This window comes from Thalassophryne amazonica, chromosome 1 (assembly GCF_902500255.1).
Source record: "Thalassophryne amazonica chromosome 1, fThaAma1.1, whole genome shotgun sequence".
Classification (NCBI taxonomy): Eukaryota; Metazoa; Chordata; class Actinopteri; order Batrachoidiformes; family Batrachoididae; genus Thalassophryne; species Thalassophryne amazonica.
Genome location: NC_047103.1, coordinates 16,918,338 through 16,946,166, shown reverse-complemented (window position 1 = coordinate 16,946,166; position 27,829 = coordinate 16,918,338). Strand labels below are relative to the sequence as shown.

At 41.1% G+C, this 27,829-nt stretch overlaps 1 protein-coding gene across 1 annotated transcript; it reads right to left on the bottom strand.

Moving 5' to 3' along the window:
* Positions 1–181: 181 nt before the first annotated feature.
* anxa13 (annexin A13) lies at positions 182–27,461 on the bottom strand. Its single transcript, XM_034166337.1, has 11 exons — positions 27,315–27,461; positions 21,817–21,892; positions 21,601–21,695; positions 17,484–17,654; positions 17,337–17,370; positions 13,041–13,120; positions 12,783–12,851; positions 4,815–4,916; positions 4,157–4,232; positions 2,100–2,212; positions 182–323 (listed from the first exon to the last, which is right to left on the bottom strand). The coding sequence occupies exons 1-11, from the start codon at positions 27,327–27,329 to the stop codon at positions 204–206; spliced, it is 951 nt and encodes a 316-aa protein (XP_034022228.1). The 5' UTR covers positions 27,330–27,461; the 3' UTR covers positions 182–203.
* Positions 27,462–27,829: the final 368 nt, after the last annotated feature.

Sequence of the window (27,829 nt, the reverse complement as noted above, 5' to 3'; positions counted from 1 at the left end):
TAAATCAATTTAAGGCAGAGCCTCACTATATCTTGCGGTCTAAAGCCAAATGGAATTCATATCTGCAAATGTTAGAACCACAGGTTAGGCAAGATATGGACCGGGTACTCTTCACTGCTTCATCACTTCCATCGTCCTGCTCCTTCCGTAATTCAGCACCCTCGCTCAGACGTCATCTGCTGTCTCAACCTCCGTGCCGCCGTTTAATGGCAGATAGCCAAGAGGAGGCGTTTAAAGTCGCCGCTGCATTCGCTCTTCAGGGCGTCCTTCAGAGAGATGTCGTACTTCTCCAGGTACATGTCTTTGATGGTCTCCAAATCGAACTGTTGACAAAATGAAAAATAAGTCTGTCACTTTTTTGTCCATTCGACATATGATTACATATGGAGCATGTTTGATTGGCTAATGTGCTGTACTGAGCTAGTGGGAAACCAGCACCCGTGTACAGGCAAACTGCGTGTTGAATTAAATTTTATTTACACCGAACACCGAGTAAGGCCGAAGAAAAAGTTAAATAAAATAAAAATAAATCCAAATGGGCCATCTGCATCAACCACCATGAGGACCCCTAGAACCATGGGTGCCACCATTTTGAATGGTCACATGTGCCATGCCATCCGTTTCATCCTCCATGGGGACTTGATCGTAATGATGTCACTTCCGGTTTGCATCCATGTGAGATTGCGGCAACATCACTTCCGGTTTGCTTCTGTGTCAAATCGATGTCCGCCTCATCCACCTTAAGGAACCAAAGGTCACATGATGTGATCTAAAACAGCATTTAGGAACAATTGATTTGGTCGCGGCAAAAAAAAAAAACACTTAAAAAAAAGGATTTGGTCGCGGAACGGCACTTCCAGTTTGTTTCCCCATCAGATCAGTGTTCACCTCATCCACTTTAAGGACCCCTAGAACTGAAGGTCACATGATGTGATCTAAATTAGCGTTTGGGAACAATTGATTCAGTCGTGACAACAAACACTAAAAAAAAAGGATTTGGTCGCGGAACGGCACTTCCAGTTTGTTTCCACATCAGATCAGTGTTCGCCTCATCCACTTTAAGGACCCCTAGAACCGAAGGTCACATGATGTGTTCTAAAACAGCGTTGGGGAACAATTGATTGGGTCACAGCAAAAAAAAAAAAAAAAAAAAAAAAATTAGTGGCACAACAGCACTTCCGGTTTGCTTCTGCGTCAGATCAGTCATTTACATCAACCTACGTCAATGTTTGGTCCAAGGCTATTCCTTAATAATAATAATAATAATAATAATAACAACAATGACTTATTTGGATTTATAGAGCGCTTCTCAAGGTACCCAAAGCGCTTTACAAGTTGCATTATTCATTCACTCGCACATTCACACACATTGGTGGTGGTAAGCTACGAGTGTAGCCACAGTTGTCTTGGGGCAAACTGACGGAAGCGTGGCTGCCATTCTGCGCCTACGGCCCCTCCGACTACCACCTTAGTTACATTATATCCTCAGGACCCAAAGTACTGCACATTTTTCCATTTTCACCTGAACTACTCAGACTAGACCAGCTCAGTCTAGTGTGTTCAGCCAATCACCTGCTGACTGAAAAATACCACAGACCTGACATTAGCCATTATGTGCAGGTGGAGCAGGGACAAAGGGAAAATGTGCAGTATTTTGGGTGCAGTGGACCAGGATTAGGACCCGCTGCAATATACAGTGTGTAGGGGAGCAACCACTAATTCATGCTCTGCAAAATGCAAAATGATGGAGTAAATATGTCTCTTTTTGGCTACTGCACAAACATGGTGGTGCAACGTGGAGGTCGGCTCACAAGTTGACATAAAGAGCTCCTTCAGGTAAATTATACTCTTATAAACTGGTGGCTGTGAATGCTATATTCTATTTCTGCCCTAAATCATCCCCACTGTAGCTTACACACATACAAAGACTTTAAACCAAATCATTACTGGAGTTAACCATTAAGCCCTTCATTTACATATTAATATTGCCAAGGTTTGATTAAGAGACAGCATTTTTAAAGTCAGCAAATTCATGAAAATATTAAAGTGGTGCACACACAATCTATGGGCTGTAACAAGCTTCATTCCTGTGTTTTTACCTCAGAACGGCACACGATGATGCGAATAAGGGTGTCTTCATCGGTGCCTGCTCCTTTCATGGCCTTGTTCAGACGTCTAGCGAAGTAGAGCTGCGGGTTCTTAGCGACTCTCACTGTGGGGGAGGAGCAAAGGCTGTAGTTCACCTCATTTTCCCAAAACTGTACATTCCAAAGTGTCAAATACAGAAATGGGTAATTTCTTGGAGTTCCAGAGACTTGGCTTGGGTGGGTCAACAAATCAAATCTAGGAGCATCCATGGGTGTCGTGCTTCACTGTATCCAAGACCCCACTGACCCACCCCAGGTCCTCAGACACCTATGTGCTGAGACTTGCATTGCGGCATGCATCACATGGCCAAAAATGTCAAAGCTGGCGTTCCCTCACAATCCAAGTGATACCCCTTAACTTAGTGTCTCCAAGTAACTGCTCAACCGATACAAAGTCATTCCAGTTGTTTACAAGGATCCTATGAAGAGACCGAGTACCAAAGACATCCAGTCATCGCTTCATAGGTCACTGGGTAGCGTCCTAGTTTCACAATCATGAAGTAAGACAGGAGGCACCAGGACACTAAAGAGTTGGACATTTTTTCTCATGCAAAGACATCAGCATCGCCAAACTGTCCAGCAATCTCATGACTCTCAAAGAAGGATCAACCAGACACATGAATGCCACTGCTGAGCAGGAAGACATGAAAAGCCTGGTTCAACTACCCCAGAATTTCTTACCTCAGCATCAATGGAGTATTTTTGGCAACAAATTTTAATATTTGCTTTTAAAAAACCTGGCGACTTAATATTAGCTTGAAGAGAAGATCTACAAGTCATTATTGGTGGAAAGTAGCTACAGTGTATTTACTCAAGTACTTGTGCTTTACTTGAGCATTTTCTATTTTCTACTAATTAAATTAACTACACAAACTATTATTACCTCCGCCAAGGAGGTTATGTTTTCGGTCACGTTTGTTTGTCTGTTTGTCAGCAGGATAACTCAAAACGTTTTGAACAGATTTTGATGAAATTTTGTGGAGTGGTTGGAAATGACAAGAGGAACAAGTGATTAAATTTTAGTGGTGATCCGGATCACGATCCGGATCCCGATGCTAACGTGTTAGCATGTCTATGGCATTTTCAATGTTAAAAGTTAGCATTAAGCAGTTGCAGCTGTCATCACGTTCGGGTGCATTTGTTTTCAAATTGTAATATTTCTTAAATTTATTTTTGTTTATATATTAATAATCTAATGATGATTATATACAATTTTAGAGAAAGAGACAAAAAGAAATAGATCACTGTGCCAAGGAGGGAATCTCTTTAGGGTCAGTGACCCTATGGCCTTGTTTAGAGAAGTGTTTCATAAATGTTAAAAAATTCATATATTTGCAGTTTAGTTGAATAATAAATTGAATTTCGTCTCTTATTTGTTTTTGTCTATAAGCACATACAATATCAATATCAGTGCTCAGATGACAGTAGCTTCTGGGAAAGGTGCAAGTTGCAATAAACTGTGATGCCAAGCGCTAAGGATACATGCTATCCAGTCACAGCAGATGAAACTTTTACTACTGAACAAACATCATTGTTAGACTTTTTTAGGTTCAGTGATTCCATGGCGTGTAGATGTTATGGTGTCAGTGACCCCATGGCCTTGGCGGAGGTTTGCACTCTCTGAGTGCTTCTAGTCAAATATATTATTGTATCAATGAGGTTTTATAGAAGACGTTAAGTCCTTTATAGGCCCTGAAGTTTATCTCAAGATTCTGTAGCGTGAAGCAGTACCCATTTATACCTGAGTGGACCTGTGTGCTGGGTCACACACAGAGAAACATGCCCGTATGCTGAATGTCCTAGCTGGCGCGCCCTCACAATGCACGCAATACTCCTCATCTATGTACATGCTGATAATATTTTTTTAATTTAACATTTTTAATGCAGCACTTTTACTTGTAAGAGTATTTCTGCACAGTAGTGTTGCAACCTTTACTTGATGTGAGTACTTTTGCCACCACTGCTAGTATTACTGCATTACAAAGTGAAATCTGCTACATCATACAAACCGAGAGCTTTGTAGCATTTTTTCAGTGTTCCAGACGTCTCACTCTCGATGGCATCCAAGATTTCAGTTCCAGACAGCTTGGGGGGGGGGGGGCGGAAGAGAGAGAGAGAGAGAGAGAGAGTCAACATTGAAGTCAAACTGTGAAATAGAACATTTGGCTGGGGATGATAAAAAAAAAATGTTTTTATCTGTCCTGCAAATTAGTGATGCCAAATTCACAACAGTGTTTTGAATCATGTTGGAACCTTTGTTAAACCTGTTGTGCTTCAGATTGAGTCCATGACAAAAGACAAACACGCTAAACACTGACCCCTCCTGGATGGCTCGCAAATGTGCATCAATATCAAATTCTAAATTTCCTATTTAAGACAAGCTCTGCACATGCAGATGCAACTACAATGCTTGTAATGTAAAAAAAAAAATAAAATTAAAAAAATTAAAAAGCCATATTTTTGAATAAAACGCAGAAATATCTGTTTTTGTTTTGTTTTAAAATGTTACATAATTGTTAAATATTCCCAGGAAGTGCAACAAAACGAGGAAACCTCAAAGCACTTTTGATGCTTCTTAGTTTGCCCCGAGTTAAAGTGCCATAACAACTTACATTTTCTGAATTTTTTTTTTCCCCCAATTGTCCATGACAAGTAGACAAGACCCACCTGCTCATATATCTTGAAGGTGACCTGCAATTGCAGATAATTCCTGGTGGCTAAGATATAACTGAAGGTCGACTCATCTGTCCCAAAGCATCCCTCTCCAGCCTGTGTTAAACATACAACCAATCACAGCATTTTTCAGAATCAAAGAGGTCGTAAGAAGACAAAGGTTACCAGGGGTCTTAAACATTATTAGGAATAATACATAACATATGGAGAGGAGCTGTGCTCGCCACCGCATCTGTCTCTTACAGACTGTTTGAGTGTATCACAGACTGCAACCCATGTCTCAGACCAAACAAGAGACATGATGTGTTACAGAAGCAAAAAATGAGGTGTAGCAGGTGAGTTGCTACATGCATATAGAGCAGCAGCCCAGAGCTTTTTGGTCAAAGGAACAAGGTACCAATATCTGAGTACAGGATCATGCACTGTGTAACCAAACATATACAGGTATTAATGTCTGGCGGGAAGCCCCTGCTGCTTTTGGCCCCTGGGACCCTGAAGAAGGGGCAAAAAAATGTGCTGGGTCAAACAATGTGGGTACCACATAAAACCAAGTTTTTCAAAATAGGCATACTTCAGAGACTTTTGAATAGGCCCTGCCAGACATATTGTCCTCTGCGTAAGGGTTGCCAGACGTGCTGCACTGACCCCTGCCAGACACCCCCAAAATTGGACAGTTTTTACAGCAGTGGTTGAATTTAGCTAGGCGAAACCTTAAAAGTACCACCAAAAAGTAATGTCAATTGAAAAGGTACTGCACACAAAATTCAGAATGACCTTTGCAGCAGAGATTGTCCTCTGTATAAGGGTTGCCAGACCCGCTCGAAGGGGTCCCTAAATACTGGCTAGATGAAGCATTGAAGGTACTACATGAAACCAAGTTTAAATGAACTGTTACACTCCAATAAGTATACAGTAGTGTTCAGAATAATAGCAGTGCTACATGACTAAAAAGATTAATCAAGGTTTTGACTATATTTCTTATTGTTACATGGGAAACAAGGTACCAGTAGATTCAGTAGATTCTCACAAATCCAACAAGACCAAGCATTCATGATATGCACACTCTTAAGGCTATGAAATTGGCCTATTAGTAAAAAAAAGTAGAAAAGGGGGTGTTCACAATAATAGTAGCATCTGCTGTTGACACTACAAACTCAAAACTATCATGTTCAAACTGCTTTTTTTTTTAGCAATACTGTGAATCACTAAACTAGTATTTAGTTGTATAACCACAGTTTAGCATGATTTCTTCACATTTGCGAGGAATTAATTTTGTTGGTTTATAACCAAGTTTTTGCTCGTTTACTAGTGTGCTTGGGGTCATTGTCTTGTTGAAACACCCATTTCAAGGGCTTGTACTCTTCAGCATAAGGCAACATGACCTTTTCAAGTATTTTGACATATCCAAACTGATCCATGATACCTGGTATGCGATATATAGGCCCAACACCAAAGTAGCAGAAACATGCCCATGTCATGATGCTTACACCACCACGCTTCACTGTCGTCACTGTGAACTGTGGCTTGAATTCAGAGTTTGAGGGTCGTCTCACAAACTGTCTGCGGCCCTTGGACCCAAAAAGAACAATTTTACTCTCATCAGTCCACAAAATATTCCTCCATTTCTCTTTAGGCCAGTTGATGTGTTCTTTGGCAAATTGTAACCTCTTCTGCACATGTCTTTTATTTAACAGAGGGACTTTGTGGGGGATTCTTGCAAATAAATTAGCTTCACACAGGCATCTTCTAACTGTCACAGCACTTACAGGTAACTCCAGACTGTCTTTGATCATCCTGGAGATGATCAATGGGTGAGCCTTTGCCATTCTGGTTATTCTTCTATCCATTTGGATGGTTGTTTTCCGTTTTCTTCCACGCGTCTCTGTTTTTTTTTGTTCATTTTAAAGCATTGGAGATCATTGTAGATGAACAGCCTATAATTTTTTGCACCTGCGTATAAGTTTTCCCCTCTCCAATCAACTTTTTTAATCAAACTACTCTGTTCTTCTGAACAATGTCTTGAACGTCCCATTTTCCTCAGGCTTTCAAAGAGAAAAGCATGTTCAACAGGTGCTGGCTTCATCCTTAAATAGGGGACACCTGATCCACACCTGTTTGTGCTACAAAATTGACAAACTCACTGACTGAATGCCACACTACTATTATTGTGAACACCCCCTTTGGAGATCATTGTAGATGAACAGCCTATAATTTTTTTGCACCTGCGTATAAGTCTTCCCCTCTCCAATCAACTTTTTAAATCAAACTATGCTGTTCTTCTGAACAATGTCTCAACGGTCAAAACGACCCCCTATGAGCAAGCACTTGGCCACAGTGGGAAGGAAAAACTCCCTTTTAACAGGAAGAAACCTCCAGCAGAACCAGGCTCAGGGAGGGGCAGTCTTCTGCTGAGACTGGTTGGGGCTGAGGGAAAGAAAAAGACATGCCGAGAAGGGGGGCAGAGATCGATCACTAATGATTAAATGCAGAGTGATGCATACGGAGCAAAAAGAGAAAGAAACAGTGCATCATGGGAACCCCCCCACAGTCTACGTCTAAAGCAACATAACCAAGGGATGGTCCAGGGTCACCCGATCCAGCCCTAACTATAAGCCTTAGCGAAAAGGAAAGTTTTAAGCCTAATCTTAAAAGTAGAGAGGGTATCTGTCTCCCTGATCTGAATTGGGAGCTGGTTCCACAGGAGAGGAGCCTGAAAGCTGAAGGCTCTGCCTCCCATTCTACTCTTACAAACCCTAGGAACTACAAGTAAGCCCGCAGTCTGAGAGCGAAGCGCTCTAATGGGGTAATATGGTACTACGAGGTCCCTAAGATAAGATGGGACCTGATTATTCAAAACCTTATAAGTAAGAAGAAGAATTTTAAATTCTATTCTAGAATTAACAGGAAGCCAATGAAGAGAGGCCAACACGGGTGAGATATGCTCTCTCCTGCTAGTCCCCGTCAGTACTCTAGCTGCAGCATTCTGAACCAACTGAAGGCTTTTTAGGGAACTTTTAGGACAACCTGATAATAATGAATTACAATAGTCCAGCCTAGAGGAAATAAATGCATGAATTAGTTTTTCAGCATCACTCTGAGACAAGACCTTTCTGATTTTAGAGATATTGCGTAAATGCAAAAAGGCAGTCCTACATATTTGTTTAATATGCGCTTTGAATGACATATCCTGATCAAAAATGACTCCAAGATTTCTCACAGTATTACTAGAGATCAGGGAAATGCCATCCAGAGTAACGATCTGGTTAGACACCATGCTTCTAAGATTTGTGGGGCCAAGTACAATAACTTCAGTTTTATCTGAGTTTAAAAGCAGGAAATTAGAGGTCATCAAAGATGCAGAAGGGACCCTTATCCAGTTCTCCAGCAGTCTGTCTTGCTATGATAACCCTGACCAGAGTAAAGCAGAAGAGTTTATCTGTTCCTTGTATGGTATGAAGGGTGACGTAAAGGACGTCAATGAAGCCAGATATCTGAAGCTGTGTCAGATGATTGGAAAAGTAGACAAGGTAACTATAGTTTTAGTTGATTTTAGTTGATTGATTCATTTTAATGAATACCTTTTGTCAGTGTGCAAAATCACAAGAGCCACATACTGAGCTTCAGCATGGGTACATAATTGCCACTGTGTATTAGTACGAGGTCTATTAGAAAAGTATCCGACCTTATTATTTTTTTCAAAAACTATATGGATTTGAATCACGTGTGATTGCGTCAGACAAGCATGAACCCTCGTGCGCATGCGTGAGTTTTTCCACGCCTGTCGGTTGTGTCATTCGCCTGTGAGCAGGCTTTGAGTGAGGAGTGGTCCAGCCCCCTCGTCGTTGTTTCATTGCCAGGAAATGGCGGAATGATTTGGGCTTTTTTTTCCATCAGAATTTTTTCAGAAACTGTTAGAGACTGGCAGCTGGAAACCATTAGAAAAATTTATCTGGCTTTCGGTGAAAATGTTATGGGCTTGGTAGAGAATAAGGAGTGTTACTGTCGCTTTAAGGACGGCCCCTAGCGGCTGTGGGGCGTGCCGCGCTCCGAAGCCGCCATTGACAGGCTGAACGACCATTTCATTTGTAAACGGATGGCTGTCTGGATCCGTGACCATCGTGTGCCATTTCTCTGGTTATCACAAGAGCTGGACATCAACCATTTTCCGGCAGATTTCACTTTTAACAAGAGATTTTGTCATGGAAAGCCAAGCGGAGGCTTCGCGCGTCACGACCGATTTGCTGATGGAGCGAGACAAAACCACCTCCGTTTTGGTCTCACAGGACGGTTTTGAGATGGCGTTCAGACAGCTGTCGGTGGTTTTTCCATCGAGTGATTATCCGAGAAATTGTGGATGTGCCTGGACATGCCAGAACATGTCACGTGAGGCTTCATCACGGCGTTGCTGTGCGCCATGCGGCACCGCCGCGACGCACGAAGCCTCCGCTCCTCTTTCCATGACAAAAACTCCTGTAACAGCGGAATGTGCCCTTCATTTCCAAACTGGACGCTGCGTTTTATCCGGGACGTCGTCTGACTAGCACAGCACATTGAGACAGACGTGCGAAGCCTCCGCTCCTCTTTCCATGACAAAACTCCTGTAACAGTGGAATGTGCCCTTCATTTCCAAACTGGACGCTGCGTTTTATCCGGGACGTCGTCTGACTAGCACAAGAATTGTGAAAAGACGTGGACATCAGCACTTTTTCGGCACATTGAGAGACGTGCGGAGGAATTCCGCAGGTCGCGGCGGTGCCGCATGGCGCACAACAACGCCGTGATGAAGCCTCACGGGACATGTTCTGACATGTCCAGGCACATCCACAATTTCTCGGATAATCACTCAATGGAAAAACCACCGACAGCTGTCTGAACGCCATCTCAAAGCCGTCCTGTGAGACCAAAACGGAGGTGGTTTTGTCTGGCTCCAGTAGAGAATCCATCGTGACGCGCGAAGCCTCCGCTCGGCTTTCCATGACAAAATCTCTTGTTAAAAGTGAAATCTGCCGGAAAATGGTTGATGTCCAGCTCTTGTGATAAGCAGAGAAATGGCACACGATGGTCACGGATCCAGCCAGCCATCCATTTAGAAATGAAATGGTTGCTCAGCCTGTTGATGGCGGCTTCGGAGTGCGGCGCGCACCACAGCCGCTGGGGGCCGTCCTTAAAGCGACAGTAACACTCCTTATTCTCTACCAAGCCCGTAACATTTTCACCTAAAGCCAGATAAATTTTTCTAATGGTTTCCAGCTGCCAGTCTCTAACAGTTTCTGAAAAAATTCTGATGGAAAAAAAGCCCAAATCATTCCGTCATTTCCTGGCAATGAAAATCCGACGAGGGGGCTGGACCACTCCTCACTCAAAGCCTGCTCACAGGCGAATGACGCAACCGACAAGCGTGGAAAAACTCACGCATGTGCACGAGGGTTCAAGCTTGTCTGACGCAATCACACGTGATTCAAATCCATATGGTTTTTGAAAAAAAATAATAAGGTCGGATACTTTTCTAATAGACCTCGTAGACAGTTTAGCTTATAAATTAAATATTTTTTTTTGCATTACAAATACTTAAATACTACATGCATTTTGTAATATTAAAAGAATAATCGAAGTGTAGGCATCAATGTGCTTTGCGTGATTTTAATAAATAAAAGAATACAGTAAAATGTGAGGCAGGAGAGAATTCCTTTGACCCATTTAAACTGCTTTTTTCCTGCCTGAAAATGGGTCAGATATAAATCGGCAAACGATTGTATTCATGGCACATTGTAGGAATTATGTAACTTATGTTGATACACTTTTATGATACAATTTTTTAATACAATAATTGAAAACTATATAAAAAAGTAACAAAATGCATTTATTGTATTATAATGCAATGGCACAAAAAGGTAAAACATAAAACATAAATAACAGATAAATCTTCTGTTGCACTGGCCCAACACTTAAAAAAAATCTGTTGTTTATGACATGCCAGGGGTTGTGAAGTTCCCTCTGTGTCACAATGCCTGAGAGTTACATCTCCGTTTCACTCTCTGAATCATCACTCCAATCATTCTCAATATGTGAATCATCCCCATTATCATCAAAAACTGTAGCAACATCTGATTGATCACTTTCAAGTTCTTCCACATGTCCTCCCTGCGTTCCACTTCCTGAAAAAGATCATCTGGTATGGCAGGTCCCAAGAACCAATCTGGGATGTAGTATCCATTTTGATCTTTCCAATCATAGCTGAGAGGGTTCAAACCATCTCCTGGTTGTGCTGAGTCAGCATTTCCCCAAAGGATGCTTATATAGTGTGCCCGTTGTAGTTTCTTACATATGGTCTTTGCACATGGAGGGAGAAGTGCACAGTCAACTTTCTTCACCTTTGACATTGGGCTTTCCTGAAAGAAGATAAAAATACACTAAATTATTTATCAAAATTAATTTAAATCCATGAAAAATTATTCAATTTATGATAAACTATAGTTACCTTGTCTACTTTTCCAATCATCTGACACAGCTTCAGATATCTGGCTTCATTGATGTCCTTTACGTCACCCTTCATACCATACAAGGAACAGATAAACTCTTCTGCTTTACTCTGGTCAGGGTTATCATAGCAAGACAGACTGCTGAAGAACTGGATAAGGGTCCCTTCTGCATCCTTCTCTAGCACCTCCAGTGGTTTGATTTTGCCTTTTCTGTAGAATGCAGTGGTGAAGTCTGACCCAGTAAATGCGTGAATACCAGGAATTGCTGCAGCTAGTCCTTTCTGCTTTGACTCCAGGGTGGTGGCAATGCAGCCAACATCGATATATCGACGTCTATTCCCTGATCCACAGTCCATGATGATTCGTCTGTAGCCTATGTAACCTTATGTACCCATGCTGAAGCTCAGTATGTGGCTCTTGTGATTTTGCACACTGACAAAAGGTATTCATTAAAATGTATAAAAATAATAATTTACAATATGCCTGGTGAGATAATTCTGAATTGTTTTGTAAAGTTCCTTTTTAATTGATATTACTTATCAGTGGTACTTTTGATGTTTAACCTAGCTAAATTCAACCACTGCTGTAAAAACTGCCCAATTTTGGGGGTGTCTGGTAGGGCCAATGCAGCAGACAATTTGTCTGGCATTGATCATTTTATACTTATTGGAGTGTAACAGTTCATTTAAACTTGGTTTCATGTAGTACCTTCAATGTTTTATCTAGCCCGTATTTAGGGACCCTTTCGAGGGGGTCTGGCGACCCTTATGCAGAGGACAATCTCTCTGGCAAAGGTCATTCTGAATTTTGTGTGCAGTACCTTTTCAATTGACATTGCTTTTTGGTGGTACTTTTAAGGTTTCGCCTAGCTAAATTCAACCACTGCTGTAAAAACTGTCCAATTTTAGGGGTGTCTGGCAGGGGTCAGTGCAGCAGACAATTTGTCTGGCATTGGTCATTTTATACTTAGTGGAGCGTAATTGTTCATTTAAACTTGGTTTTGTGTGGTACCTTCAATGTTTAATCCAGACCATATTTAGGGACCCCTTCGAGGGGGTCTGGCAACCCTTACGCAGAGGATAATATGTCTGGCAGGGCCTATTCAAAAGTCTGTGAAGTATGCCCATTCTGAAAAACTTGGTTTTATGTGGTACCCACATTGTTGACCCAGCACATTTTTTTGCCCCTTCTTCAGGGTCCCAGGGGCCAAAAGCAGCAGGGGCTTCCCGCCAGACATTAATACCTGTATATGTTTGGTTACACAGTGCACGATCCTGTACTCAGATATTGGTACCTTGTTCGTTTGACCAAAATGCTCTGGGCTGCCGATCTAATAGATGCAGAACTTTGAGTATTTACCAACTAACTAAAGTCATATTTAAATTTAAAATGTGGTGATGGGGGGGTTGGGGGGGGGGGCAGGTGACCCCTTTAATCAATCTGCTTTGACACGCATATAACCCTTTTCAAAGGAACACGGTACCTCAAACATTGCGACAGCATCTTGCTCAGCGAGAGCCTCGTCCACCTCATAACTCTCGTCTCTGTTACCCTGGAAGACAAAGACACAGCTGGCGTTTACAGTCACCTTGAGTCAAGCTGTATATTTCCATCGTTTAGTAATGAGAGTGATAGGAGAGCGGGCGCGATGTGAGACGACGAGCGCAAGCTCACTTTCAGTCCTAATGTGGTGCAGTCGTCATCAGTTTCACATCTGCAGCAGAAATACTAAACTACGTACCTGCAAAAGAGCAGTGAGCAGGTTTCTAACGTCCCCACTTGTATCACTCTCAATATCTTCCTCAAGCTCACGCTCATGCACTAAAAGAACAAAGAAGAAGAACAAAAGTTGAATTAATATTAATTTGCCTGAATATGAGTGAGTTTTTTTTCCACCATGTGAGCATTTGGTCATTTTATAACTCGGGATCAGACGTTTACATATCATACATCCACAGCTGTAGGTGGCACCAAATATCAGTTAGAAGTGTGAACCTCTCCATCTGTTTCCAGCACAACATGATGTGTTATTACACTTATGGTGCAGAATGGCGGTTCCCTGAATTTTAACACCACAATCATTTTTTCTACACCAGCCATTCCCAAACTTAACACTGAGGTGGAGGTAGGTGATGATGATGGTCTATCGATTTCAATTTATTGTCATTTATATAGCGCCAAATCACAACAGAGTTGCCTCTAGGCGCTTCACACAGGTAAGGTCTAACCTTACCAACCCCCAGAGCAGCAGTGGTAAGGAAAAACTCCCTCTGAGGAAGAAACCTCAAGCAGACCAGACTCAAAGGGGTAACCCTCTGCTTGGGCCATGCTACAGACACAAATTACAAAACAATTCACAAAATGAATACACAGGAAATGCTGTTGGTGCACAGGACAGGAGGGTCTCCAGCACAAATACAACTCCCATCTCTGGATGGAGCTGCACCTTAAACAGAGAGAAAAACAGAATCAGGCATCAGAAAGACCAAAAAATACAGTATAATTTGTCAGCATTAAACAACAAGAAAAACAAGAAATACTAAGGTGATCGCCGGCCACTAGAATATAAGCTTCACTAAAAGACCCAGAATTTAGATAAAGTTAAGGCCGCGGCACGCTCCGTTTCCTAATAAAATAAATAAAAGAATAAAAAGCGTAGAACTATACTATATCAGTATGCTAGCCATACGAAAGGGAAAATAAGTGCATCTTAAATCTGGACTTGAAAGTCTCCACAGAATCTGACTGTTTTATTGATGCAGGGAGATCATTCCACAGAACAAGGGCACGATAAGAGAAAGCTCTGTGACCCGCAAACTTCTTATTCACCCTAGGGACACAAAGTAGTCCTGCACCCTGAGAATGCAAAGCCCGGGTCGGTACGTAAGGTTTAATTAGGTCAGCGAGGTAGGGAGGTGCCAGTCCGCGAACAATTTTATAGATTAGTAGCAGAACCTTAAAATCTGATCTCACTGGGACAGGAAGCCAGTGAAGGGATGCCAAAATGGGTGTAATGTGGTCAAACTTTCTGCTTCGTGTCAAAAGCAGATTGCCTGGTCTAGTGGTTAAGTGTTAGGCTTAAGACCAGAGGATCCTCAGTTCATACCTGAGCCAGACCAGGCAATCACCAAGGGCTCTTGGGCAACGTCCTTAATTCCAGAGTAGCTCCTGGTGTGTAGTGAGCACCGTGCATGGCAGCATTGGTGTGGGTGAATGTGAGGCATCATTGTAGAGCGCTTTGAACTTCTGATTCAGATGGAAAAGTGCACGGTCTGGTGGGTTTTTACCTTTGCCAAGTACTGTTGAGTAACTGTTACCATGATTACTCAAATAAATAATCACTTTTCACTAAGCTGCAGCAGAACTGCATCCAAGGATGGATTCAGAATGATTTTTTTTTATTTTTTATACTTTCATTAACATTACTAGCAAAAACGTTTGGTTCATTTCTCATGAATTAATGTATAGACCATATTAAAGGAAAAGTACTTCAACTGTAGAAACAGAATATCTAAAAACGTGGTTTTGTGTGGATATTGATAAGTGTGTGACTGCCCATCTAGGGATGAGTATGAATTTGGTTCGTGGTGAAATGCAGATCACAAGTTTTATTTGTAGGAAATCTGATCAGTTACTACTACAGTTACTGCAAGAATCGACCAGATGACAAGTCTTTATCAACTCATACAGCAACAGCACTGTGCAAAAAAACCTAAGCATGAAAAAACACCTTTGCATCTACTGTTTAACCCTTAAAACTGAATTCTGTTTCATAAACCATCCTGAAAACCTACAAAGTGAAGTTTTTTAAATTAATCTAAAAAAAGTTTAAATACGTACTACTTTCTTTAATAAAATAATTATGAGGAACACTGTAGTTTGATTTAATTGAATGTATTTGTTTAGTAGTATTGGGAAATTAGAAAACACACACATTTTATATATATATATTATATATATATATATATATATATATATATATATATATATATATATATATATATATAATATATATATATATATATATATATATATATATATACACTCAACAAAAATATAAACGCAACACTTTTGGTTTTGCTCCCCATTTTGTATGAGATGAACTCAAAGATCTAAAACTTTTTCCACATACACAATATCACCATTTCCCTCAAATATTGTTCACAAACCAGTCTAAATCTGTGATAGTGAGCACTTCTCCTTTGCTGAGATAATCCATCCCACCTCACAGGTGTGCCTTAGACTGCCCACAATAAAAGGCCACTCTGAAAGGTGCAGTTTTGTTTTATTGGGGGGGGATACCAGTCAGTATCTGGTGTGACCACCATTTGCCTCATGCAGTGCAACACATCTCCTTCGCATAGAGTTGATCAGGTTGTCAATTGTGGCCTGTGGAATGTTGGTCCACTCCTCTTCAATGGCTGTGCGAAGTTGCTGGATATTGGCAGGAACTGGTACACACTGTCGTATACGCCGGTCCAGAGCATCCCAAACATGCTGAATGGCTGACATGTCCAGTGAGTATGCCGGCTATGGAAGAACTGGGACATTTTCAGCTTCCAAGAATTGTGTACAGATCCTTGCAACATGGGGCCGTGCATTATCCTGCTGCAACATGAGGTGATGTTCTTGGATGTATGGCACAACAATGGGCCTCAGGATCTCGTCACGGTATCTCTATGCATTCAAAATGCCATCAACAAAATGCACCTGTGTTCTTCGTCCATAACAGACGCCTGCCCATACCATAACCACACCGCCACCATGGGCCACTCGATCCACAACACTGACATCAGAAAACCGCTCACCCACACGACGCCACACACGCTGTCTGCCATCTGCCCTGGACAGTGTGAACCGGGATTCATCCGTGAAGAGAACACCTCTCCAACGTGCCAAACGCCAGCGAATGTGATCATTTGCCCACTCAAGTCGGTTACGACGACGAACTGGAGTCAGGTCGAGACCCAGATGAGGACGACGAGCATGCAGATGAGCTTCCCTGAGATGGTTTCTGACAGTTTGTGCAGAAATTCTTTGGTTATGCAAACCGATTGTTTCAGCAGCTGTCCGAGTGGCTGGTCTCAGACGATCTTGGAGGTGAACATGCTGGATGTGGAGGTCCTCGGCTGGTGTGGTTAACGTGGTCCTGCGGTTGTGAGGCTGGTTGGATGTACTGCCAAATTCTCTGAAACGCCTTTGGAGACAGCTTATGGTAGAGAAATGAACATTCAATACACGAGCAACAGCTCTGGTTGACATTCCTGCTGTCAGCATGCCAATTGCACGCTCCCTCAAATCTTGGGACATCTGTGGCATTGTGCTGTGTGATAAAACTGCACCTTGGTGGTGATGGTCTAGTGGCTAAGGTGTTGGGCTTGAGTCCAGAAGATCATGGGTTCAAATCCCCACCCGACTGGAAAATCACTAAGGGCCCTTGGGCAAGGCCTTTAATCCCCTATTGCTCCCGGTGTGTAGTGAGCGCCTTGTATGGCAGCACCCTGACATCGGGGTGAATGTGAGGCATAATTGTAAAGCGCTTTGAGCGTCTGATTCAGACGGAAAAGCGCTATATAAATGCAGTCCATTTACCATTTACCTTTCAGAGTGGCCTTTTATTGTGGGCAGTCTAAGGCACACCTGTGCACTAATCATGGTGTCTAATCAGCATCTTGATATGGCACACCTGTGAGGTGGGATGGATTATCTCAGCAAAGGAGAAGTGCTCACTATCACAGATTTAGACTGGTTTGTGAACAATATTTGAGGGAAATGGTGATATTGTGTATGTGGAAAAAGTTTTAGATCTTTGAGTTCATCTCATACAAAATGGGAGCAAAACCAAAAGTGTTGCGTTTATATTTTGTTGAGTGTATATATATATATATATATAATATATATATATATATATATATATATATATATATATTATATATATATATATAAACAAACAAACAAACAAACAAACACTGGGTACTTCATACTTTTGCACAGTACTGTGTATCCATTTAGACTATTTGCTGCAGTGGTTTCTTACCCTGAGAGTAGCATTCCTTAAACATGGCGATGTCCTGCAGAAAACAACACACATAATGTCAGAACATTTGACACTGACAAACCAGAACGTTTCGTGTTGATCTGATCAAAGGCTCCAAACACGGCGTTTGGTTCACTGGGGACTGACGGCGTTGGTGGCGGTGCAGAGGATCTCCACCAGGATGTCTTCGTCTGTCCCAGGGCCCTTCATGGCCTTCCTCAGCTCCTTCACAGCGTAGATGATGGGCGGGTCAAGCATGGCGAGGATGGCCTTCTCAAAGTTCCCTGACAACTCCTTCTTCAACACGTCAACCAGCTCCTGCGACACACACACAAAAAAAATTAAAAACGCGTGTTTGTGAGAACACGCAGAATCTCCTGTTTTAGTGTTGCACCCGTTAGTGCTCACGTTTCTGCAAAGGAATAAAACATTCTATGTCACAGTGTTCAGAAGTTTCAAATTAAATCCTTTATGAGTTTGACACAGCTTCAGCCTGGACATCTTATCAACGTATGAAATGCACAGCGCCTCCGTCTTCAGACTTTTAGAATGGATAAGGAAAACTCATGTGGTGACCCTGAGAGCAAAACAAGGAAGAAGCCGAAGGGACTCCCTGTTAGCCTCAGGAACAGGAAGAACGTAAGCAGAAGGAAACAGTCAGTTTTCCTTATATTGTCAAGTTAATTAATTAAAAATAAACCTATCGTGGAACTCTTCCATCGTTTTCAAATATATCCTGCCTCCACCCCTTAATCTGGATCCATTCCCTTTTGTTTGTGTGCTTTAATGTTCCAGAAAAAACCTTATGCACCACATTTTGAAGATCTATGGGCACATTCTAAAGCGCATAGAGCAAACGTATTTGTGTGTCCAACTCCAGACTATCATGTGCACAGATCGAAATCTGAGCACAAAGTAGGCAGGAAGGGATATATATATACGAGGTCTCTTAGATAATAAACCGACCCTTTTTTTTTTTTTTTTAAACTATATGGATTTGAATGACATGCGATTACACCAATCATGCTTGAACCCTCGTGCGCATGCGTGAGTTTTTTCACGCGTGTCGGTGATGTCATTTCCCTGTGGGCAGGCCTTGAGTGAGATGTGGTCCCGCCCTCTCGGCTGAATTCCTTTGTTTCACACGCTGCTCGAGACGGCGCGCGTTGCTTTATCAAAATTTTTTCTGGACCTGTGAGGAATATCCGAGTGGACACTATTCGAGAAATTAAGCTGGTTTTCTGTGAAAAGTTTAACGGCTGATGAGAGATTATGGGGTGTTTCTGTCGGTGTAAGGACTTCCCACGGAGCGGGACGTCCTGCAGCGCTTCCAGGCGCTGTCGTCGGCCTGTTTCGAGCTGAAACCATCCTAATTTAAGGCTTAATTCACCCAGGACATCGTGAGAGAACAGAGAAGATTCAGAAGAGGCCAGCATGAGGAATTTATGCGGACATTCCACTGTTTAAGGACATTTTTTTAATGAAAGACGTACGCGCAAATTCGCCGAGTCGTTTCCGTGACGACTCGGCAAATCTGTGTGCGCCGCGACAGGAAAAACACCTCCGTGTTGAAAACCATTTGTAGAATTCAGGCGGCTTTTAATGGCTTTCAACAAGTGAGTAACTGAGAAATTGTTTAACAGCTTGGGCATGTTCCAACTTGCCCGTTAAGATTTCCAACGGAGGTGTTTTTCCTGCCGCGACCCCCGCGGTCGGGTCCAGCCCGACATGCGACTCTGCCCGCACGTTCTTTCATTACAAAATGACCGTTAACAATGGAATGTCCGAATAAACTCCTCATGCCGACTTCTTCTGAAAGTTCTCTGTTCTCTGACGACTTACTGCGTCAACAGAGCCTGAAATGTGGAAGTTTTCAACTTGAAACGGCGAGACGCTGCCGCCTCGAAGCGCAGATCACCGTCAGGCGCCGTGGACCGTCCTTAAAGCGACACTACCAGACCAAAATCTCTCATCAGCCGTTAAAATTTTACCGAAAACCAGCTGAATTTATTGAATGGTGTCCACTCAGTTGTGCCTTACAGTTTTGAAAACATTTTTATCAAACAAAGCAACAGTCTCTGAGCCATTCCTAAACAATGAAAAAAATCGACGAGCGGGTGGACGACTCCTCACTCAAAGACTGCCCACAGGCGAATGACGTAACCGACAGGCGTGAAAAAACTCTCGCATGCCCACGAGGGTTCAAGCATGTCTGATGTAATCACACGTGATTCAAATCCATATGGTTTTTGAAAAAAATAATAAGGTTGGATACTTTTCTAATAGACCTCGTATATATATATATATATATATATATATATATATATATATATATATACATATACATATACATACATATATAAACAAATTCAAATTAAGCTTGGCCCGTACTTACACCTCAGTCTGGTATTTCTCCGTACAGACTGAGCAAGTGAGGTTAATAATCTTTACTGACAGAACATGAAATAACACAAAGGAGAAACACCTGCTCCTCGTTAGACTCCAAACTAACAACTTGAATTCTCTTTTTTCCTCCGAAATATAGAGGAAACAAGAATTAGATGTGCAAGATCTTCCTCGGGCAAGACTGCTTGCTGATGTACCTGAGGAAAATGTTGCAGATCAAAATGTTGCCTGTCTAATAGTGGAAAAACCAAGTGAATTGAACTTTTCATACAAAAAAAATACAAAATAGAAATGTTAATATACGGTAGTGTTCAGAATAATAGTAGTGCTATGTGACTAAACAGATTAATCCAGGTTTTGAGTATATTTCTTATTGTTCCATGGGAAACAAGGTACCAGTAGATTCTCACTAATCCAACAAGACCAAGCATTCATAATATGCACACTCTTAAGGCTATGAAATTAGGCTATTCGTAAAAAAAAAAGGTAGAAAAGGGGGTGTTCACAATAATAGTAGCATCTGCTGTTGACGCTACAAACCCAAAACTATTATGTTCAAACTGCTTTTTTAGCAATCCTGTGAATCACTAACCTAGTATTTAGTTGTATAACCACAGTTTTTCATGATTTCTTCACATCTGCGAGGCATTAATTTTGTTGGTTTGGAACCAAGATTTTGCTCATTTACTAGTGTGCTTGGGGTCATTGTCTTGTTGAAACACCCATTTCAAGGACATGTCCTCTTCAGCATAAGGCAACATGACCTCTTCAAGTATTTTGACATATCCAAACTGATCCATGATACCTGGTATGCGATATATAGGCCCAACACCATAGTAGGAGAAACATGCCCATATCATGATGCTTGCACCATCCTTCACTGTCTTCACTGTGAACTGTGGCTTGAATTCAGAGTTTGGGGGTCGTCTCACAAACTGTCTGTGGCCCTTGGACCCAAAAAGAACAATTTTACTCTCATCAGTCCACAAAATATTCCTACATTTCTCTTTAGGCCAGTTGATGTGTTCTTTGGCAAATTATAACCTCTTCTGCATGTCTTTTATTTAACAGAGGGACTTTGCGGGGGATTCTTGCAAATAAATTAGCTTCACACAGGCATCTTTTAACTCTCACAGCACTTACAGGTAACTCCAGACTGTCTTTGATCATCCTGGAGCTGATCAATGGGTGAGCCTTTGCCATTCTGGTTATTCTTCTATCCATTTTGATGGTTGTTTTCCATTTTCTTCCACGCGTCTCTGGTTTTTTTGTCCATTTTAAAGCATTGGAGATCATTGTAGATGAACAGCCTATAATTTTTTCCCTTCTCCAGTCAACTTTTTAATCAAACTACGCTGTTGTTCTGAACAATGTCTTGAATGTCCCATTTTCCTCAGGCTTTCAAAGAGAAAAGCATGTTCAACAGGTGCTGGCTTCATCCTTACATATGGGATCACCTGATTCACACCTGTTTGTTCCACAAAATTGACAAACTCACTGACTGAATGCCACTACTATTATTGTGAACACCCCCTTTCTACTTTTTTTTTACTAATAGCCCATTTCATAGCCTTAAGAGTGTGCATATCATGAATGCTGGTCTTGTTGGATTGTGAGAATCTACTGGTACCTTGTTTCCCATGTAACAATAAGAAATATACTCAAAACCTGGATTAATCTTTTTAGTCACATAGCACTACTATTATTCTGAACACTACTGTAAAACATATCATTACTATTGTTAACAGTAATAATCCTACCAACAGTACAGCAGATAAACAGATGTGGGGAAACACATTATATCCTTGGCTAAAACTTAAAAATGATCATTGTAGTTGATGATAAAAATGGGACTCACATCATCATACTTTTCAAAATAAGCGTGTTTAATTTCTTGGCGCTGAGCTGAGCTGCGGTTTGCTAGAATGTCGATGATAGCCTGTTCATTGGTTCCTGAAACGAAGAAAGGACAGTAACATATATAAAATATATATACACGTCGGCATTTCAGTCAGCAGTAAGACTTCAGAAATATTTCAAAGTAAACTATTTTTCCATAACGTGTATAACTCACCAAAGCCTTTGCAGGCTTTGCGGATGGCCTTGATGTCAGCAACAACATCAAAATCCTCATAGGGGAAAACTGTGGGCTGAGAGAAACGAATGTTAACTAAATTATACTTTACAAAGTTTTAAACCCAGATCCTGAGAATAGGAGAGGAACTTAAGGACTAAGGACCTTACTCACGGGCACATTAGTAATGTGTAGGGGAAGCTGGGTCACAGTTGATCAGAATGTTGTTTTGTGGCAGCATAAACAAATTATGCATAGGTTTAGGTCATTCTATTGTGGATTTAATACAGCAAGTTAGTGTTTATAAGGCTGTGTTATTTATGTCTCCCCAAGTGTAATTTACAGGTGTTTAAAATCAATTTTACAATTTCTGATTCACTGTGCCCCAGACACTAATTCACAGGGCACAGTGAATCAACTTAGAATATAATGAAAAAACACATGATTATAAAGATTTCTTCAAAATTATTAAATATATGCTGATGCATATAATCCAGCAAATCAGATATGTAATGAGTGATATGAGTGTTATACAACTGTCATCATTTCTGTTCAAATGTGAAAACAGTTGTTTATATACACAAATTATAGAAATAATTCATGGAAAAATAAATGTATAAGCTTCAACAAGTAATATTTGTTATCCACTTGATACGGGGGCTGAGTAAATCACTTTCTTGACCGATTCACTGTGCCCCGATTCACTTGTAACCTGGGTGCATGTGACACACAAGTCATGTTATCAGATAGCTGATAGTCTGGAGAAGACATAACACATATTCATCAGTTGGATGGGGTAGTCTTCTAACTAATAATTTTTGGGGCACCTTTCCTCTGTTGTGAAAAATAAATACAAAGAAACTGACATCCACAAAATGTACTTTTGATAGGAAAAAACTGACTTCACTTACCACTTAGTTTTACCCTTAATGTATCCAAAAACAAACACTAATTCTTAGGGGGGTTAAGGGAGTATCTTTATCCATAAAAATATGGCATAACTGCTGCAAATATATATGTAGTTTTGCAGATATAGCTACTGATTCACTGTGCCCCGTGATTCACCCTGCCCTCGTTTCCCCTACTGCCTGTCTGTCTGTTTGGGGGGGGGGGGGGAGTTAAACATATGACCCTCCAGTCACAAGACCACTTTTCTAACATTTAAGACCCCATTCAGGCTGCTGCAGCAGACTGCAGGTGATGACATGGGGTATCATCATTTTTCCAATGATAACAGAGAATAATTGACTTCATTGAAAGATACAACAAGATCTTTTGGTGTTTTGCACAGTGTTATATTAAAACAGAAAACTGTGGTTCTGATGGCAGCCGAAAAAGTCATTTTGTGAGATTATAATTAATTCCTTTCTGAAATATATCACACAAAACAAAACACAGCCAGCCGCCACCACCGGATGTGACCACAGCAGCTGCTCACCGTGACACCACTTGCTGTCAAAAGTTAAAAAGTTTCAACTGTTGCTGCTCACTGGAGTGACAAGGACAAATTGGATGTTTTTTTAATCTTACCGAAGAGGACAAACAGACAGTGAGACATGGATTATTTAAGTGCAGAGAGTCGCTTGGCTTTAAACAAGCTCAAGCCATCGTACCAACCCCAGTGTGAATGGGTTCAGCAAAGTTTAAACCAACTCATGAAAGTAAATACCAACTATTTTCATAATCAATTAATTATTTTGAGTAATTTTCTTAAAAAGTCTAAATTTTCCACTTCTTAAATGCGACTTTTCTGGTTCTTATACAATAAAGTAACTATCTTTGGGTTGGGGTGAAAAGAAGGCATTTGGGGATGTCATATTGGGTTTTGACAGACAATGGTCACTATTTTTTTATCATTTTAGAAGCCAAACAACTTATGGTTTCACTGAGACAATAACTGACTGATTAAATTTTCCAGCTGACTCAGAGTTTGTCCACCACATAGTGTCACAGTGGTTAAGTGCTGTTCTATGATTAGCTGGACCCTGACCTGAACCTGGATTACAGTTCAAATAAATTAGTCAATCAACTGAACAATGGTCCTAAACTATTTTGATAATCCACTTGTTATTCAAGACAATTATCTAGACAAAGAAATGCAACATTTTTAATCCAGAACATTCTTTCACACTAATGACAGAATGGTTTAGACTGTTTCTGAAGTGGTTCAAACCAGGCAGTATCTTATTTTCAGATGGTTTCAAAGTGCTCCAAACCAGACTTGTACATTAAATGTTGTTAAATTTGTACTTTTTTTGAAGTATTATTTCTAGAAATAATACTTCAAAAGGGCTCAGTTTTAAACAGTTTTAAATTAGTGGTAAATTATAGAAAATGTGTTATAAATAACTGAACATAGTTCATGCTTGTTTCACACTGATTAAAACAGAGCAGGACTTGATTTTGATCTGCTTTAAACTACTCAACAAAAAACAACAACAAAAAAAAAAAACAGCAAACTGTGATGAATTATTTTAAATAAGGTTATTTTAAATTGTTCAGTGAAGAAAACATAATGCTTTTAAACAGTTTTAAATGACTTCAAATGAGTTTTAAACTAATGTACACCACATCTCAACTTGCACAAACAAACAGTAAAGTTAAACTGGTTTTTAATCAGGTTAAATCATGGTATAATTTGAGAAATGTTTGTTTGTGTGTGTGTGTGTGTGTGTGTGTGTGTGTGTGTGTGTGTGTGTGTGTGTGTGTGTGTGTGTGTGTGTGTGTGTGTGTGTGTGTGTGTGTGTGTGTTCCACAAATCCACTGAGGTCTTTGCACCAATTTACACCAACCTTACTGTGTGTATGTAGGTTGACCCCAGAACTGCCCTGAAGGGGTTTGTTTGGTAAAGGCCAAGGTCATCGGGGTCAAAGGTCTAAATTGTTATTTTTCAACTCTGATTTGCTGGTATCGCCCAGACGAGGTCAAAACTCAATCACTGGGGTTGAAGTCATAATTTAAGTTTTTTCATGCAACACATATGGGGTTGCATTCTGCAAATGCTCATCAAGGTCAAATGAGCCCAAGGTCAATCATCAGGGTCCACGTTATGTCTGCTTTGGTTTGTCTGTTTCTTTGCCTGCTTCTCCCAGGTCCTTCTGTTGAGTTTTACCAAACTGAGTATGTCACTAAAGGTTGACCCCAAAATTGCCAAACAAAAAACACACTCATCTTCAGGCGCTTATCCAAGATCGGGTTGCGGGGCTGGAGCCTATCCAGGCAGTCACAGGGCGTGAGGTTGGGTGCACCCTGGACAGGACACCAGTCTGTCGCAGGGCCACATACAGACAAACACATTCACACCCACACGCACATCTACGGACAATTTAAAGTTTCCAGTTCACCTAAAAATCGGTCCACCCTGCCTTCACTGCGCATGCATCATTCGCTGCAGTTCGTGGATATCACCTCATTTCTGCTTCAAACTGCACTCCAGTCATCATCTGTCTCAGCGACAGATATCTGAAGCTTTTGTGCAACAATCATTTCCACATAAATTCAGCATTATTTCATCATGAAAGACGGAGGAAGCGATCAGAGTACCGCGGCTACATGACCTGCAAGCTGATGCGTTCACTGCGCATCGGTCATTTCAAAGCATCACAGAGTGTCGCCTCGTTTCTGCTTAAAACTAATTTTAGAATGATTTAAGCGGTTTTATCTTGTCATGTGATGATTAATAATCCCATTAATCCATTTAATCGCTTTGGGTGAAGAGACTCTGTTTTAGATGAGTGGCTGAGCTCCAAAATGACACATGCGCAGTGGAGGCAGGGCAGACCAATTTTTAGGGGGGGACCGTTTGGTCTGCAACACCGGAACACCTAGGGAGAACCTACACAAACACGGGGAGAACATGCAAACTCCACACAGAAAGGCCACAGGTGGGAATCAATCCCAAGACCTTCTCGCTGTGAGGGAACAGTGCTAACCACTAAGCCACCGTGCTGCTGCCCAACAATCAAACAAAAATATCATTTGGGCAAACGTCAAGGAATTTGATTTTCAAACCGATTTGGACTGAAAGTGTAGCTGCTTGACAAAACATTAAAGTGAAATGAATTGTAAGAGATATGATGTGGTTGGAAGGAGCTTACAAAGACCTTCAAAATGGTGTTTAAATATTTGTTTTATGTCAAATATGAAGAAAGTTAGGAGCATTTGAAGTGGGGAAGATCTTGGTAATTTACGTCTTTGTTCTTAAAAGGACAAGAACAGAAAGCTGTGACCAGTTTCTCATCATTTACATTTCAAAATGATGGTACTCGGTCAAACCTGATTATTATCTCATTAAACGAGTGATTCTCTATGATCCACTGTTTAAACTCTGTTGTCTGACAATAGTTTCCAAGCTAAAAAAAACAGCAATTTCACCCACTGTTACCGTCTTGCTGATTCAACATCGGTGTTGGAGGATCACAAAAATATGCACGCGAAGGCTTCGATCACTGCCAAATTTTGCAGAAAGGTAAATAATTACAAAAATGTAATGTTCTATATGATTTTAAACCCAATCTTACTCACCTTCAAGGCAAATTTCTTTGACTTTTTCAACGCTAGATTTCAATCACAGAATTTTCTAACTTGTAGTCATCACAGGAAAGCTGTTTGAAAACGAGGTTGCGGGGGGGTTTCAACTACATCATCAAATAGGGGGATTCCCGACTGCCAAACAATAAACTCAGCACTATACTGCCTGGGAAGTCTCTCAAGCCTGGTACAGCTGATACATCCACAGCAGCAGACGCCACATTGAGGCCGTACCTAGAATGTGATTCCAAAACTGCCCCGAAAAAGTCAGTGAGAGGTCAGTAATTTGGGTTAAGGTCATTGGGTCAAAGATCACTGCCATAACTGTTACCGTCTTTATGCCCACAAGTACTTTTTTTAGTACTCTAGATTAATTATTAATAACATAAATCATACTTATGGCAGTGCTTTTTTGTTTGTTTGTTTCTTTCATAGAGCACCTGTTCAAACTAAACTAAAAACACAAAATCTCACTGTACAGTTAAAATCCGTCTGCACGTGAGCAGATAAGTGAAAATTTAGGTTGGTGTAATTTATTAAAAAATGAGCACAGAAGTGGACCCCCCCCCCAACAGGCCGCACATAACGGTGCCGTGATCCGCGGGGGAGCGGCCCTGTGCGTGGATCTGACACGGTATCCCCACTTTAAAGACACCCACAGAACCACTCAACACACTCAGTTTGGATCCACGGCTTCATAATTTGTTGAAACAACAAGAATTTAACTCGATTCTGACGTTGCGCGCACATCAAGACGCACAACAATCGATTCGTGTCGCACAAACTGTGTTCAATTTAACTGTAAAGTGAACACAAACTTAATTTACTTCAATCCTGATTACAAAATCTTTAGTTTAAGCAAAACTCTCATCAGATTTTCAGTCATTTAAGCCCAAAACGCTGCTTTCGGGGTTCCTCCAAATGGCGCGTTCGGTGCGTAAAATGTTATTGGAGACGCGGTTACTTACTTGACAGTTGCCCATTTTCCTGCGATCGCCGATCGGTGAGCGAAGATTTTTCGTAAAGTGGTAGTTAAATTTGGGAGCCTGTCGTCAATGAACTGAGGCCCAAAGAGCAGGACGGTGTGACGTCAGCACGCACCGCTGCACGGCGGCGTTAACCGTTTACGTTCTGGAATCCGCGGAAAACGGATTAACATCTGAAGATAAATGATATTATGAAGTGACCAAAAAGAGAAAAAGAGAACGAGAGAGATGGAGGATAATATTATAGCAATAATATATAACGATCATATAATATTGGCAAAACAGCATCTGTCTAGTCAATTGCGCACGCACGCTCCCTCCCCCCCAAAAAGGATTTTTTTGTTTGTTTGTTTTGGTGGGGGGACAACAACAACAACAACAAAAAAAACATGAATTATATTTAGTCCACCTTTTCTTTTTAGCCTATAAAGTGTGAATTTGAATCCTAAAGCACAGCAGCAGGAAATTTCGCAGAGTAGAATAAACTCTGTCGGGAC

Coding starts and splice junctions, on each gene's coding strand:
- anxa13 (XM_034166337.1), bottom strand. Junction 17,655..21,600: donor ATTTTGAAAAGTATGATGAT/GTGAGTCCCATT, acceptor TGTGTGTCGCAG/GAGCTGGTTGACGTGTTGAA. Junction 4,917..12,782: donor ATGCTGTCGCAATGTTTGAG/GTACCGTGTTCC, acceptor TGTTTAACACAG/GCTGGAGAGGGATGCTTTGG.